The 17,625-nt window shown below is 42.7% G+C and overlaps 1 protein-coding gene across 12 annotated transcripts in view; it reads left to right on the top strand.

The window, feature by feature from the left end:
- DENND1B (DENN domain containing 1B) overlaps nt 1-17,625 on the top strand; it is a 342,830-nt gene that overhangs the window by 286,151 nt on the left and 39,054 nt on the right. For 9 of the 12 annotated variants that reach the window (XM_070055066.1, XM_070055061.1, XM_051820446.2 and 6 more), the window contains 3 exons: nt 5,329-5,405; nt 6,318-6,534; nt 7,259-13,524. In XM_070055066.1, coding sequence (XP_069911167.1) covers nt 5,329-5,405; nt 6,318-6,534; nt 7,259-7,774 — 810 coding nt within the window. In that variant the 3' untranslated portion in view covers nt 7,775-13,524. Of the gene's footprint in view, nt 1-5,328; nt 5,406-6,317; nt 6,535-7,258; nt 13,525-17,625 lie in introns of those variants that run through there. The other 3 variants (XM_070055063.1, XM_070055064.1, XM_070055062.1) reach the window with 2 other exon arrangements.

Below are 17,625 nucleotides of genomic sequence, written 5' to 3'. Positions count from 1 at the left end.
AAAGAGGCAGAAGATGTAACTGATCAGCATATGAGTGGAACAGAGGCAGGAGACACGAGAACCACAGAACCATGAGATGGTTTGGGGTTGTTGGGGCCAACTTCCGTGTGGCAGGTGAAGTCTCCAGAGAGGTTGCCTTAGCCAGATTCCTCCTAGCAAAGGTAAATTGTAAGGAGCCATTGAAGGATTTATTTCAATAGGGGTCTATCACGAGAAGGTTTGCATTTGAGATTAATCTGTAGGCTGTTTAGAGACCAGCATTTCACAAGGAAGGTTAATAGAGGCTCAGATATGGGGTAGTCTGTTACTGCACATTATTAAATGAAGAAAGGTATGTATGATGGACAGGCAGTGGAGACGGTAACAAGGATAAACAGAAGAGCCTTTCAGGTTGAGGAACCATGGTGTGCAAAGGTCCTGTGGTGGGATGAATCAGGGCAGATAGAAGGGCCTGAATAAAGGTCATGGGTAGAACGCATGGCACACAATGAGGAGGGGCAGATATTGGGCTTGCAGGACCTGATGGATGAATTGCTTCTCGGCCTTTTGGCTAAGATCGAGTGTAGTACAGGACCTGATGGATGAAGGACAACAGAATGCCATTTATCCTTTTTCCTTCCTTCAACAAATATTCATTGAGAACTTACTGAAAGCTGTACTATCCACTCCCCAAGAGTAACACAGCAGCTACGTCTCATTTTTCTCTGAATAGTTAGCATCTCTTTAATCTACACACACCACTAAGCTCCTCTTATATCCACACTACTGCCTTCCCGGCTGGGAAGGCATACAGCAGGTCACAAAGGGCACAAGGAGTAGGAAATGCAGACCCCACTCTGGAGAGCTCTGCAGGTAGTGGTGCTGGCAGACACGTTCTCCTGGGGTCAGCCAGGTACACGGCACACAGGACAGCACATCAGGAACAGAGCAAGTTGACAGATGTTATATCTGCGCTAGATGCTGAAGAATACAAACAGAATTTTTCCAGAAAAAGAAGAGAAAGGAACTTATGATAAAGGGTACCTTATGTACAGTGGAGTGACAGCAATTCTGTGTGGGAATAAGCAGTTGTTTGATGTGGCTTAAATGGCAGCTGGCAGCCACTTGGGCAGGGAGAGGTACAAGAAGTCAAAGCAAAAGGATAATTCACTATGATGAAGTGGGATTCATCTAGGGATGCAAGGATAGTTCAACATACACAATGAATAATTGTGGTATAGCACATCAACAGAATGAAGGACCCAAATCGTGATCATCTCAGTAGATGCACAAAAGCCATTATAAAATTCATCATCCCCCATGATAAAAACTTGACCAAACTATGTATCAAAGGAACACACTTTAACATAATAAGACTGCATAGTAAGGCAACCACTAACATCACATCAAATGGGAAAAAACTAAAGGCTTTCTCTTTATCCTCTGGAACAAGACAAGGCTACCCACTTTCACCATTTTGATTCAACATACTACTGGAAGTTCTACCTAGAGCAACAGGGCAAGAAAATGAAGTTAAATGGCATCCAGACTGGAAAGGAGGAGGTCAACTTGTCACTGTTGCAGATGACATGGTTTTATGTATGGAAAATCTCAAAGACTCCACCAAAAAGCCTTTAGAACTAATAAACAAATTCAGCAAAGTTGCTATGTAAAAAGAGTCAAAGTGTTGTTATGCACTAAAAGTAAATCATCTGGAAAAGAAATCAAGAAAGCAATCCCATTCCCAATAGCTAAAAAGAAACAAAATATCTGGGAATAATTTTAACCAAAGAGATGAAAGATCTCTACGATGAAAACTGTAAATCTTTGATGAAAGAAATTGAAGAGGACACAAAGGAAGGGAAAGACATTCTGTGTTTATGGATTGGAATAATCCATATTGTTAAAATATGCATACCATTCCAAGGGATTTTTTTGAAAATATTCTACTTGCAGATATAAATTTTAACAGTAATAAGTGTACAATGGAGATTTTCCAAGGATCAAAAGCATTTTTATCATAATATATGATCTAGAACCCCTGACATAACCACCAAGATCGTAGATGGTGGCTCAAGTACTTGAGTCCCTGCAAACACATAGGAGACCCTGATTGAGTTCCAAGCTTCTGACTTCAGCTTGGCCCAGCCCTGACTGCTGGGTGCATCGGGGGAGTGAACTAGCAGGTAGAAGAACTCCCTGTCTCTGTCTCTGTTTCTCTCTCCCCACCCCACCCCACCCCCCTGGATTTTCAGATTTACAAACTTGGCGACAACTGTAGACTAACTTTTGGGCGAGAAAATGAATAAGGTGGGGGTGGGGAGATTTGTAACAGAACAAAACAGAGAATGACATCAGCTCTCTTTTCTGGTCCTATTTTGGTTAAGGTTGTGACTTTGGGCAACTTATAAAGCCTCTCTTGAGTTTACCTCCAGATTTCTTGTGGGGTTCATTAGACTCTGAGCTGCCAAATGTCAGGGGGTTGACTCTGTATTCCTAGAACCTAGCCCTGGTCAACAGCACTTCGATAAGTCCCCTACAGATTTAAATGTTGTCATGCATTGATTGGCTCATCTTTTGAAATTAGATGTTAAATTGTAATGATGTTAACAAATAGCAACATAAATTCTTAACTCCTTAACAGTCTTGTCTGGTTTTTGTTTTGCTTCATTTTTAAGCAAAGACATTAAATACAAGATCCACTAACTGGCATAATGCTAAGCACACTCAGCATTCAGTGTAATGATAATGACCTGTCCTTAGAATAAAGGATTGTAATGTAATTTGTGAGTTTTGGAGGAAGGAGGTGGAATATATTCTTCCCAAAGAAATGATGGTGTGAGTGGTGTTTCCCTCCCCCTACCCCAGGTCATTTTGCAAATTTTTATTTAACTCATGTCCTTTAAACTTACAGTAAAGTGCTGCTGCAGTTGTAGATCCCAAGTACATTTCTTATCACTGCACTGTGGGGCGCTTACTGCACATCCCCTGTGGGGGACAAGGACATTTCCCTGCACTCCTTCCTTGCTGCCGCTCAAGAGCAGTGGCATTAAGAGGCTGGAGGAGGGATCACTCCTATAGGTTCTAGAAATTTCTTTATGACTGCAGCAAAAGAAGACAGTTATCTAGACTGGGAGATCTGAATCCCAAGACTTCACAGGCATGCTTGAAGTGTCCAAATTCAAGTTTGCTGCTGCCCCCTCAAAAGAGTGGTTTGCAGCCAGACTCCGGCCTGTAAGTTCCCACAGAGTGGAGCCAGCATTCTTAGAACGAATGCCTCATTCCAGGTCTGATGCAGGAAATGTGCAGATGAATTGAAAAGACATAATAAATGCCAAAAGCAAGATGCCTACTGAAGAGTTCCTAAGGTCGTGTCAAGGATGTGGGAGTCACTTTGGGAGGGTTGCCACCAATCAATGACAGAGTCATTAAAAATAGATTATAAACATATGCAGAAGTAAAGAGACGCTTATGAAAATCCCCAAATACGTTTCATGTCGCTTCAACACTTGTAAACATTGGTCAATCTTATTTTGGTTCCAATTTCACCTGTGCTCCCTCCCTACCATTGGATTCTTTGATTGAGTCACACCAAACATGTACAAATAATGCTTTAAAAAAAAAAAAAAAAAACCCTCCTGGCTTAGCTTTGGAGATTTTAGGTCACAACCTCTTAACTCTGAAAAGAATCAAAGGTTCATCCTGCGCCTCTATTCACACCGCATTTCAGGAAAGCCAAATGGTTAATAACATTCCTCAAACCCACAGAATGCCAGCAGATAGATACAGAAGGAATGCTATCAGAAAAGTCCCTAAGGAAATCATGGCTTTAGCCAGTGGTTATCATAGGATGCTAAAACTATCCTGAGACATTGATAAGGAAATTTGTAATGAATGGATCTGCCAACTGCACCTGAAGCTAATAGCCAATCCTAGTACCAACAAAAATGAGCTATCTAATCATTATGTACCTACTGATGGATGTAGTAAAAGAGCATGTGTCAACACCTGTGGCATATTCTTGCCAAAAACTAAGGAGGGGCTGATGCTGTGGCACAACGGGTTAATGTCCTGGCCTGAAGCGCCAGCATCCTACATGGGCACCGATTCTAGTCCCAGCTGCTCCACTTCCGATCCAGCTCTCTGCTATGGTCTGGGAAAGCAGTAGAAGGCCCAAGTCCTTGGGCCCCTGCACCCGTGTGAGAGACCTGGAAGAAGCTCCTGGCTCCTGTCTTTGGATCGGCACATCTCCAGCCATTGCGGCCAACTGGGGAGTGAACCATCGGATGGAAGACTCTCTCTCTCTCTCTCTCTCTCTCTCTCTCTCTGTCTCTCTTTCTCTCTTTCTCTCTTTCTCTCTCTCAGCCTCTCCTCTCTCTGTGTAACTCTGACTTTAAAATAAGTAGATAAATCTTAAAAAAAAAAAAAAAAACTAAGGAAAAGCGAACATAAGTTGAGTCTAACTAAGCCTCCAGGTGAAGCTGCCAGTTTATAGGAAATGAGGATAGAACACCGCGCTAAAGGCACTGCCGGTCTAAGGGAGTGGGAAGGTGGAACCCACAGTTTTCCCAGCGAGAAGTGAAAGACATCAACCACAGATCAACCTTTTTGGGATTTGGATACAAACAAATGATTTAAAACATTTTGAGGAAAATATTAATATGGCCTGAGTAATTTAAGATTACCAAACAACTGTTAATTTGCTAGGTATGATCATGATATTAATGTTGTGTTTAAAAAAATCCTTGTTAAAAATACATAATGAAGTACTTCCAGGTGAAATGATAGGTTGTCTAGGACTGGGGTGCTGTTCGAAGTGTCACTCCCAGATCCAGCAGCACTGACTTCATCCAAGACCTTGTTAGGAATGCAGAAATTCAGGCCCAAAGCCCAGAACCAGAAACTGCATTTTTACATGACTCTGATTCATATGCATTTTAAGGTGAGGAAAGCACTGTTCTAAAATGCTTGGGTGGGATGAGAGAGTGGGTTGGGACCAAAGCAATAGTTGTTCAAAGTAAGCGATAGGGCCCGCCATGGGGGTGCTTGATGATAAAGCAAGTATCCCTAAATCAGGGACTGAGAGCTTGTGGCTGCCCTGTGCATATGCAAATTCATTTATTAATTATCATTTATTGATTGAATTAATTTATTCCAGTAAATGTTGAGAGAAACATCGCCTGATGCCCTGCTTGTCTTCCTGTCCCAGTCTGTCAGATTCCTGGATAACATGCAGAAACGCCGAGTGCATGTTTCTTTTAAACGTGTCCCTTAGGAAATCACCTTGTTCTTTGCTGAAGACACTGACTTCAGAGTACAGTCCAATTCACTGCCAGTTTCTCCCTCCAGGCTCACTTAGAACGGCCCCTCAAGAGCCTGGATGGTGCTCTCTGTGATGCTGAGGATGACATTGAGAGAGCCAGCAAGTAAGTAGTGACTGCCGCGTCCTGCGAAGGGTGTGACCCAAGGGCGGAGCTGGGAGCTGCAGAGTGGTCTCCAGCAACACGCACGCCGCACGCAGGAGCTCGGGTGCTGCTTGCTTGCCTGCGGTATGCGGGAAAAGGCCCAGTGCTGCTCAGAATCCTCGGGGGATGCTCCTTGGACAGGGAAGCCAGACAGCGCAGAGGTGCCTTCTTCCCGAAAGGCCGCGTATCAGACAGGATCCCTGGGGCGGTGGTAAAGGAGTGACAGGAGCCGCCCAAGTTAGGCTGTCACCCTCATGCTGAAAAGCGCAGGGTGCCATCAGGAAGGATGAGCAGCCACAGCTGAAACACACTGGATCTGGGAGGAGCCCAGGGTACTATCAGAAGGGGAAAATTTATTACAAAGTATCAAACATCAACTGTAGAAATAATAGTATAAGTCAAAAGTTTGGCAGTTTCAAGATATATGAATATATAAAAAAAAATACATTCCTTTTTCTCCATTAAGTCTACCAGAAAAAGGAATATGTACTCCTCTCTAAAAGTAAGTGAATAAAGGAAAGGAACGCCATATAAAAACACTGAAAGTGAATGTGGGCTACAGCAAACTTTCCGAGTGTGCAGTCTCATAGTTCCAAGGCCAAGTTCCCAAGTCCCACAGAATTAGACTGGAGGAAAGGCCCTGCTGCTTCTTCCAGGTGATGCGATGCCATAAGCTAATTGTATGTTTAGAATCCCAAGTATGTGGATTAGCACAGCATCGGTGTGCAGAGGTCTTGCCTACAAGCCAATTGTCGACTTTCTTGTTGCTGCACGGAAATACTGTTTGGATTTTAAAACACTCTCATTGGTTGAAGGGGATTGGTGAGAGGCTGCTGGTTACACACCTGCTACTACGTGTCTGTTTTCCTCCAGGTTATCTTCTGAAGATGGCGAAGAGGCTCCTGCTTATTTTTATGAAAGCGACGACTCTGCTGACATGAGAGAAAAGATTCCTTACTCAGGGGAAATGGACTTACTAGGCGAGATCCTTGATACTTTGAGCACTCACAGTTCAGATCAAGGAAAGCTGGCAGCCGCCAAGAGCTTGGATTTCTTTAAATCAATGGATGATATTGATTACAAACCTACTGTGAGTAGACCTCTCAGTTTCTGCAATTAAATAAAGACAGTCTTGCCATTGCGGTGATCACCTGATCTTACAATCTTAGTTAGTAGAAGCACTTAACCTCTAAACAGGTGTCAAAACCACAAAATACGGTAACAGGTAATCACTAAGAATTGTTACTAGTAATGCAAGTCCAGCCTTTCCCCTTCACTTTATCCTGTTCTAGTGGTTATTGTCAGTAATTGGAAATCTTCTGTCATGCAATATTTTCTTTTCTTTTTTTTTTTTGCAATATTTTCTTATGAACTAATTTTATAGGTGTTTTCTCAGATTTTTAAAATCCAAAATGTTCCCATTTTCCCCTTTATTTTCTGGGTTTTCAAGAAATTGAATAACTGTATCCATTCAAATTTTTTTTTCATTCTGTTATTTCAAAAATGAACAATGTTTTAGACAAATTGTTCTGAATACTTTAAACACACAGTGAAAGTATGATTGGTGGCAACCATGGTATGATTGCAGGAGACTGCAGAACTTTGCATGAATTTTAGGATTTCGTTTGCCCATGCCATTGCATTCCTGTCAACCTTGCCATTTGGGGATGTTAAATTCACTGTCAATGCTGGAGTCCCTCTGGGAGGAGCTTCAGGTTGCCAGCCTTGAACGATATTAACGTTGATTTCAACATAGAAAGCCGAATGCTTTCATTTTGTTAGAAATTTTCTGAATTTCCTGTTTCTTCTCTCAGAATAAATCCAACGCTCCCAGTGAGAACAACCTGTCCCTCCTGTGTGGGGGTTCTGGTGATCAAGCAGGCTGGCATCTGGGACAGGACGACAGCGCCCTCCATGGCAAGCAGCTGCCTCCCTCCCCGCGGAAGCGGGTCTCCTCCAGCGGTCTGGCAGAGTCTCTGTTCATCCTGAAAGAGGAGAATGCGCACAGCGTGAGTGGCCCTGCCACGGCGGGGAAGCCAGCGGCCACGTCAGGCTCGGATCCCCAGCCAGCTCTGCCTGATGTTTCCCAAACTGATCAGGGAAGAACAGAGAAGGAAACACTACCCCAGATTTCCGATGATCCACTTGCACCCAGCATTGGGCGACGTCCATCTACTTTTGTTCCTTGGGAGAAAGAAGGAAAAGAAGCCAAAGAGACTTCGGAAGAAAGTGGACTGCTCCACGAAGTCGTGTCCTTATGTCACATGACGTCTGACATCCAACAGGGCTCACGCACTTCAGAGGAAAATACAAGTGGAAACCAAGCTTAAATCACCAATCAAGGGTCAGTCGTTTGCATCTAAGCTTCTTCTACGTAGGTGTTTGGGGATTCCATGTAATCTGTAGAGTAAGCAGAATTATTTGTAGGAATGGCAACTCTTACTATTTAATTTTGTGTGTGTGTGTGTGTTCGGAACATGTATTCCCCCACTTACTCATCTCATGGATACGTGTTATCCATTAATTTTTAAGTGTAAAGCAAATTCTTCTACTGTGCTATGAAATCAGGTACTAGTTTGTGTGTTTGTTGAAACTATGTATTGAACATATGATTTCCCAGCATTTGGTGCTTAATGCCAGTCATTTTATTTAAACTAAGTATGCATATATAACCCTTATGCATAACCAGTGGCTACTGTATTGTACTAATCTGGTTGGGCATGAACTGATCAAAACTAGCCTGAAGCTGATGAAACTGTTAGCCCACTAATTGCCTTAATCATAAAGCTATATTGAGCATACTTAAATAACTTATGAAATTACATGTGAAGTTTGAAAGATGAGTTATTAATGTTCTAAAGAGCAATAATGCCTTTTTCTATTCATGGAATCAAGGTCAAAATTCATTTTGCAAGGTTGAAAAGCTCTCCTATGGAAATATTTAATTTGCTTACATTAGGACTCTGCAGCCATGTTTTCCAAAAAGTATAAAGGTATAAACTTACCTGTCACTCAGTGAAATGTATGAAGTGCTGAATTACAATGTGAAGTTAATGACTTCTGTTTACAAATGAGACACTTAGGAAAGGTTCACAGTCTCTCTTTTAGCCTTTGTAAGTAGGGGTCCGGGCCCACCTCTAAAAAGCCAATGCGACATAAACTCTCCAGATAAGAAAGTTCACGTCTTGTCTCTTAACTGATAATTGTTTGCCAAAATGCTTCATGTCATTATCCCCAATGTAATTTTTTAAATAATTCGCTTTGTATTTTAGAAGTTCTTAGATTTATGGAAGAAAAAGAAAAAGCCCACAAGGTAGTGCTGAGGTCCCAGAGCCGCCCCTCCTTGCAGCGGCTGCTCTCTCACCAGCTTCTCGCCTTCCTTTTGCTCATTTGCCTCCATTGCTGAACCAACACAGGTGAACCGCACATCACTGAGCTTTCATTAGGTGTCCCCCGATGCCGTGTTCTGCTCCTGGATCTCCTCCTGGGCAGCACATTCCATGAAGTCGTCACATAGACTCAGCCCTCTTGGCTTTGGCAATGTCCCAGACGTCCATTCCTTGTTTCCTTGATGACCATGACAGTTTTGAGGAGTGCTGGTCAGCTGTATCTGTGGGGTACCTCTCTCTTAGAATCTGTCTGATATTTTTCTCAAGATTAGACTGAGATTATACTTTTGAAGTAGGAAGATCAGAGAAGTGCAGTGCCATTTCTATCACCTCATGTCTGGGGTGCGCTCTGCCTAAGTGATCTGTGAGTGTTGGTGTTGACGTTGGCCACTGACCGAGGTGGTGTTCATCAGGTTCCCCTGTTATCCAGTCACTCTTCCCCTCTGCATCGCCTGATGGAGCCTGGGTAAGGAACCGCTCTGAGCAGGCAGCCCACGTGTCAGAAGCAGGCAGCGTGCCTCCCCTCCGTCAGGGCAGAGGGGTGTCTGTGTGAATGGAGTGGAATTCTGTATGAGATTTTGTGTTTTCTCCCTGAAATTCACTATTAAGCTTCAGAATTCCTCGGGAAGGAATTAAGATTGCTTCATGATAGGCTACATTGCCAGGTGTAGTAAGGAAAAGAAACCCTAGTGATGTTATGATTGGTGTGTTATGGTTAGTCTGTTATATGTATGCCAGTGTATCTGCTCTGTCCATCCACATTCATGAATATTTTAAAAATATTATATTTAGAGAAAGGGTGTTTGAGAAACTACTCAAGAACCCCAGTAAGATTGTACCACTAAAATGTTTACTCAAAGAATATGAGTTAAAGTCCTGGAAGGGGGTTTGTTGAAAACATTACTTAAAAATATCTGTTCAAGTCAGTCTTTTAAAAAAATTGGCATAATTTTTAAAAACTACATTCTGAAATCTAAACAAACATGTTTTATTTGGGACAATGATTTATTTGTGATTATAAAGGAAGAGAAACACTAGTTTCCTTTTAAGGATGGCTTTTGTGTATACTTGGGGGAAAAATGTTTAATCTTTATTTTTAAACACAGAAGTAAGATTCAAGGTTCTTGTCAAAGTTTGCCTTTATCTGCTCATTTCAAAATTCCAATTTGCTTAACCAAAGTATATAATTTACAGTTTTAAGTGAGAAGGGAAAAAGGTTAGTGGTTGTTAATCTGCTTGGCAAATATTCTTTCATAATTTGTGAACAGAATGTAAAACAACATTTAATCTGAGGTTTGAAATGAACCGTTTCTTCTCTCTTCACAACTCATAGTCTCAGGAATGAGATATTCAAGAGTTTAGCATTGACCAGACTTGGGATTTAGTCCATTAAATGCCTAATAGACACATGGCCTCAGAAATCTAAGTTCTTTTGCTATTTTTTAATCACCTCATAAGATGTTTGGTTGTGATACTATTTTGGTTTAAGAATATGTAGCCACTCACAACCTAATTGTCTCATGGTATTTTAGAGCAATTTGTGCCTTACTTTAACATGCAGATTCAACTATTTTATTCTACATTAAAAACAAAAGCCCTGTGTATTATTCTTGAAAAAAATCCAGAAGACTAGTAGCATATATTAGTATTTAAAGCATTAAACCTTTGAGTATTTGAAGTCTGCTCATAAACTGAATTTCACAGTATCATGGTGGAGAATGCAGTAGAGTTAGGGTAAGTCCTGAAACAAGCAAGCAAAAGTGTTAATCTTATTTTCTACCATGCCCATATTTTCTGTTGAAACTAAGCTAAATATTTATAAGCTGTCCTACTGTTAGAAGTTATCTTACAAAGAAGCAATACCTGTTCTATAGCGGAATTGTCGGACCACTAAGACTTCCTTTGGTACATAGTATTTTCTGCAACTCATGATTCTTGAACTCGCCAGCGTTTGTCCTTCTGCCCCCAGGTTTTGTACCCATTGTAGTTGAGGGAATAGAGAAGTAGAGGGTGAGTGAGGGGCTTTGGGTTCCATAAGTGAAAATGTGGCTGAGGTAGTATATGTTGATGGTTACCTGCTTTAGCATATCGTAGAAAGGCACCAAAATATAACGTGACTTTCCCTGATTAAACAATAACCCATTCACAGAATATTTATTTACTTCTTGTAAAGTCATCTTGAAGGTAGCGTAACTGAGGATGTGGGAAAATAAAATAACTGCTACAGTCCCTACTTTGAAGGAATCAATGAAGAGGAAAAGGAATTGCAAGTCTCTATTAAAGTAATAATAACAACAATAATGATGGCAATAATGATGAGGTACTTGGCTTCAAGTTATTAGCCCAAGATTCTAACACCAAAAAAAAAAAAAAAAGATGTTTATAAACTGCTTAATTTGGAGTATGCTCTCTAAGTGGAGAACTGTAGTACCATATCTAATTGTATTAACTTCTCAATAATCATGCTAAGTATAAGAATGCTGCTACGATCGATATCCGCCTTCAGGGGACAGACTCAGAGGACCTCGTGGGAGCTGGGTGTCCTTGCTTCTCTGATTCCTTGTTCCATGACCGGGCTGCGCAGGGCCCTCTGTGCAAGGAGTCTTGCTCCTTGGCAGTCCTTAGGCCACATAGCTCCATTTAGGCATCACCAAAGGTGTGGATCAGACTCCAGTGTTTAATATTTTCATCTTGAAACATTCTTTTCACCCTTTTCAAATGCATGACAGTACTGTTATGAGAATTCTGTGGTACTATCCTAATGCTGGGACCCAGGAATGCTACTGAATCTGCTGTTTTCTTAAATAAGGTGAAGAAGTAGGCTCCTGACCAAGAGGAGAAAGCTGTGAATATTCCCACAGTCAGACCTTCACTCTCTATTTCTGCCTTCAGGAAAAGATTGATTATTTTCAGGAATAAATTTTCTAGTGTGAATTCCATTTTGCTGGACGTGAAAGACTCTGAATCTGAGAAGACATTTGCAAATCAGAACATAAAATTAGAAATGTGAAATGAATTTTCCAATCACATTTTTCCACGAAGCACTTCTTAATGTGGGAAGTAATTTTTACCAACCCTGTGTCAGTACTAACATCATCCCTGTGTCAAGCCCAGGAACATTGTTAGTGTTTGTTTCTTAGCCCTTCTTTAAGAGGCGGAATGATTTTGAACAAATCAGTTAATATTATGATTTGGCCTAGAAATAGGGAATTGTGTACATTTAGACAGGAACATCTTTTATTTTGAAAATAATAGGATTTTGTGCAATATTTTTTCTAGTATAATTTAGTTTGGGTGGATTTGCACATCTGCTTCTCTGGCAGATGCCTTAAGGTCATGTTTTTCAGTATTTGTGTAAAACTGTATGTAGCAACATTCTGTTTGATTGTAGGAAAGAAAATGTATTCTTTATATTGTTACCAGAAGAAATGTTTTTATTTAAAATAATTATGGATATTGCATCATGGTATCATAACTAATTGCCTCAGCAACAGTAAATATGCAATAAGAAAATCCTGTACCTTAGATTAGTGTTGACAATACTGTTACCTTAAAAGACGTGTATGGTACAAAGTGCTGACTCTACACCTGTACATTTAACAAATGCACAGTTCTGCACCACATCAATCCATATGGCATTTGTATGATGATGACCACATATGTTGATTGTACTATCCTTTGTGATGAATCTTTGCTAAGATTTATAAAGGGCATTGCCAATACTTTTTAACTGTCTGTAAATTAAGTTAATTTTTGTATGATGTACAGTTTGTTTAACCTTAGAGCTTCTATAGATTTATACTTTTTATTATACTTGAATGAGGCAGAAAGCACTGTGGAAAATCTGTAGTTCTGGATGCAAATATACCAAAAAAATAAAACAAGGTACTGAACAGTAATGTTAATGGAATGCTTTATATGCAGAAGACTATGTTTTTTTCAAGCCGCTTTCGTTAAATGAAGTAACTGAAAATATGCAATCTTTTTTTATCTTAAAAGGTTGCAGAGTCAGAAATGCTTACCTCTTTGATACGATGAAGCTGTCCCTTCATCACTGTGCTATCTCAGTTCTCAGATGAGAGCTTTATTGAGATCCATGAACGAATCCACTCTTGGGTTAGCCATTCAATGTTTAGGACAGGACAGGTTTAGAACACTGTGCATGATAAATGCACCCCATGCTTCACGTCACCACCCTTCAGACAGTGTAACTTCCACAGAGTATTTTGAGAGCCATTTAGTCATCATTCACCAAACCTAGATTTCTCAAATCTGGTATGATTTAGTCCTTATAGTTGTGCCTCCAACAGCAACCACTGAGCTGCATGAGTTCTACAACTTAGAATGCATAAAGCCCATGAGGAGTTCAACAGTGAACTTTCCAAACCTTATTTATTTTGTTGTAGGTGAAGAGCTGTGTCAAAGGACTGAAAATCTTGAGCTTTTTGCTTGACATGGTAACAGCTGTCTGTGGCACCCCATCCAGCATTGAGATTTGCTTCATTGTTCTTGCATCCTTGAGGCTACAGTATCAATTATCTCCAAAGTTGACTACTATGGGGAAGACATTGTATATAAAAGTATTGCTTTGAGAATTTTTAAGATATGCAAAAAATAAACTTTGGATGAATTCTACATGACCATAAAGTACCCGACAATGCACTTACAAAATAAAAGTGGTCACGATCAAATCTCACGTGGTGCTGACTCTTCTTTGGTAACTGGCCAGGTCTTGCAGCGTCCCAAGAACTGCCAGGAGGAACCTACTCCCCCCATCTCTTGGCTTTGTAACTGCGCAGCAGGAATAGAGGACTAGATGCCTCTGACACATTCTGACAGATACTATTTCTTTTGTGTATAGTTAACTGAATGTATTAGGCTGTGAATTCCTAGGAGAACAGATAAGTAGTTAGACTATCACAAATTACATCAGAGCAGGACTATCCAAGTCAAAAAACTGTGTCTATTGACTCTCTTTTAATGTTTGGAGATGGGGACAAAATATAGTCAAGTGCAGATGTAAGAATCTTCCAGGGACCATAAGGGTGAAGTTCTCATTCGAGGCAGTGAGGGTTCCATCTGTAACAGCTGGTTCTAACGGAAATAAGCGCAGCCTATTTTGTGGGGTACCAGATTTCTGGGAATAATATGCTGAACCTTTCTTGTTTCATTAGAAGCTGCAGAAGTTTGACAATAAGAAAAGAGATATTGTTCTTGCAGTTGCAGGGCTCAGCAGTATCTCTCTCACTCACTCACTCACTGGCTCACCCTTTGGTTTTAACATTGTCCCTGCCACCTTCCCTGGGATTGGTCTGTTTCTCCAAGAAAGATGTTCATATCTTAATTTTACAAATGCAGAAGTGGAGCCTGTGGGGAGCAACTCGGACTAGACTGTTACTCGAATTAAGACTTATTCTATGCATCTGCTCTCCCACAATATGGCGCTGGGAGAGGAGGAAACAGCTTCTACACAGCTGCCTCCAATTCAACCAATAAACTGTAGGACCTGCTCCTGATTGGAGGAGAGCAGCGTACTCGGCGTGTGGGTAGCAGAGTTGGGATTGGTGGAAGAGGACTATAAAGGAGGAGAGAGACAACATGCACCAGGAACATCTATCTGAAGGAACACCTGAGCAGCCCCCGAGAGAGCCGGCCGGCGGTGTGCCGCTCCCCCGCGGAAGTGGGGAAAGTGGCAGGGGGAACCGCCCTTCCACGGAGGTGGAAGGGACGGTAGCCAACCCGGGAAGAACCAGCAGGAAACCCGGGAAGGGCCGAGCAGACAAAAGAACAGCGCAGGGTCCTGTGTCGTTCCTCCACGAAGACGGGGAGCGACATAATGGTGCCGTGACTCGGATATGAAGCCTAGGCAGGGTCATGTGTCATTCCTCCACGAAGAGGGGGAGTGACATAATGGTGCCGTGACTTGGATATGAAGCCTAGGCAGGGTTTAGTGTCGTTCCTCCACGAAGAGGGGGAGCGACATAATGGTGCCGTGACTAGGATAGGAAACCTAGGAGGGAAGAAACGGGAAGAAGTGGGAAAATACCGGAGAGAGAGACTAGCAAAGAGCCTAGGGAAAAGCCGGACGGAAAAGGTGCCGGAAGAAGCTATCGAAAGCCTAGGCATAGACTCGGATACGGACTACGGGGGGAAGCTGGGAGAAATCTCTAAGGTCAAAAGCGAAAGTGAAACCTAGAAGAAACTTAGACTCGGATACGGACTGTGGGGAGAAGCCAGGAGAAGTGAGAGGGGAATATTGTTGGAAGAAAAGTTAGGAAACATACCGGGTAGAGAAAAATATGTTAGGGAGGATGAAGCCGTGGGGGCAGGCTGAGGCGGAGACGTAAGCTAGCTTGGGATTCTTCAAGTCAGCCTGGGGAGCAAAAGGCAAAAAGCTAAAACTAGAGGCGGACGCGTAAGCCAGGTTGGAATCCGTCAGATTAGCCCGGGGAGCAAAAGACGGGAAGCCAAACCGAAAGGCGCAGACGTGAACTAGGTTGAATTCGCCAGGTTAGCCCGGGGAACTTAGACTGAATACCGGTGGTGGAAACGTAAGCTAGGCTGTGTGATTCGCGGAAGCTGCCGTGCGCAGAGAGAGCGCGCGGGGCACGAATGGGGAGAGTGCACAGGGCGCTAATAGAGAGAACGCGGGGCTGGCGCGAAGGCCGTGGTGCGGGCGCAAAGATGCGCAGAGACCGCTGAGCGCGCGAAGCTGGGAAGCGGCACAGAGCCGGGAAGCCGCCTTGGGGTGAGGCGCCAAGAAGCAGCCTCGGGGCGGGTGCCGGGAAGCCGCGGGGATAAGAGAAACAGAAGTTTAGAAGTAAAAAGAGAGAAATAGGAATGCTGGCAGATAGAAGTAAAATAGGAGAAATAGGAATGCCCGGAGATAGAGAAACAGAAAAATAAGGCCTCCCCACAACATGGCAATGAGAGAGCTTGGATTCGGTCTGCCTGATTAGTAAGACGATAAGCACCTGCTGGCGGCTGCAGGTCACCGAAGACAGCCACGTTATCAACACCAATAAGTCTCCCCACAATACGGCAATGAGAAGGCTTGGATTCGGTTTGCCTGACTGATAGGGCTTGTAAGCACCTGCAGGCAGTTCTAGCAGAGCAGAGCATGCGCTGCAGGGCACCGAACACAGGCACGCATCAGCGCCTAAAAACCTCCTCACAACACGGCGAAGAGAGGACCCGGATTCGGTTTGCCTGATTGGTAGGGCTTGTAAGCACCTGTGGGCAACTCTAGCAAGCAGAGCAGAGTGTGTGCCGCGGGGCACCGAAGACAGGCGTGTATCAACGCCAAAAATAAAAAGAAAGGGGGATCTGTGGGGAGCAACTCGGACTAGACTGTTACTCGAATTAAGACTTATTCTATGCATCTGCTCTCCCACAATATGGCGCTGGGAGAGGAGGAAACAGCTTCTACACAGCTGCCTCCAATTCAACCAATAAACTGTAGGACCTGCTCCTGATTGGAGGAGAGCAGCGTACTCGGCGTGTGGGTAGCAGAGTTGGGATTGGTGGAAGAGGACTATAAAGGAGGAGAGAGACAACATGCACCAGGAACATCTATCTGAAGGAACACCTGAGCAGCCCCCGAGAGAGCCGGCCGGCGGTGTGCCGCTCCCCCGCGGAAGTGGGGAAAGTGGCAGGGGGAACCGCCCTTCCACGGAGGTGGAAGGGACGGTAGCCAACCCGGGAAGAACCAGCAGGAAACCCGGGAAGGGCCGAGCAGACAAAAGAACAGTGCAGGGTCCTGTGTCGTTCCTCCACGAAGACGGGGAGCGACATAATGGTGCCGTGACTCGGATATGAAGCCTAGGCAGGGTCATGTGTCATTCCTCCACGAAGAGGGGGAGCGACAGAGCCCACTTGGATTGTTAGGTGTAAATGAACAGAAATACCCTATTTAGAGTATTATGTAATGAGCCCAACAATTTCATTGCCTGGAAAAAACAGAATGAATCACAGGACATACAGAAATTTGCCCATGCATGGAAAATATAGCATTAATAGCACAAAAATAAAATAGTGTATTGTGGAAGGTTCCAAGTGAACAAACTTTCCCAGGCCCTGCCATTGATTTCAATTTATTATATAGCTTCTCTGGCTCTTTTTGCATTAATATGTAAAATAAAAGTGTCTGTTTTTACAATGAAGAATTGAAATTTCTATGTCCATGTGGCTGCCACACAATTTGAAGGATAGAAAATATTCCTAACTGCCCACCTTGGTTTGAATTCATGATTTAGGAGTATATAACTCTAACTACAAAATCTTAGGTGTTATCTAACCCACTGGTTCCCAAATCTAGTTTTCCATTAGAGTCACCTGGATTACTTAACAAAACTAACAGACGCCTGATCCATGCTCCTAAGGTTTCTGCAATTAGTCCTTCATACTGAAATTAGCCCTGTGTAATGATGAAGAAACGAAGGTACAAACAAGACCAACGATACCCACCAGGTCCCATGGCAGCCTTTGATGATCTGGGATGTCAACCTACAGTCTGATTTCAGCCCCCGCGTTGTAAGCAGAAGGGCATGCCTAACTCACACTCCCCGTGCAACTTTTCTGTCTCCAAGTATTGGACAGCCTGTTTTTGATGAAATATGCTATGTGAGGTTTTCTTTTTCAAACCTTGAGTACAGAATTTCTTGATACAATTCCAAAGATTAAGTTAATATTTAGCTTCCTTTTCTTTTGCTTTTCTAGTTTGTCACACTTTCCAGCTCTTCCTAATATGTACATGTTCTCTTTCGTATGCATGTGCTCTGAGGTTTCTTGCT

The sequence above is a fragment of the Oryctolagus cuniculus genome, chromosome 13 (assembly GCF_964237555.1).
Source record: "Oryctolagus cuniculus chromosome 13, mOryCun1.1, whole genome shotgun sequence".
NCBI lineage: Eukaryota > Metazoa > Chordata > Mammalia > Lagomorpha > Leporidae > Oryctolagus > Oryctolagus cuniculus.
Note: the sequence above shows the minus strand (reverse complement) of the source record. Positions and strands in the feature narration are given on the sequence as shown.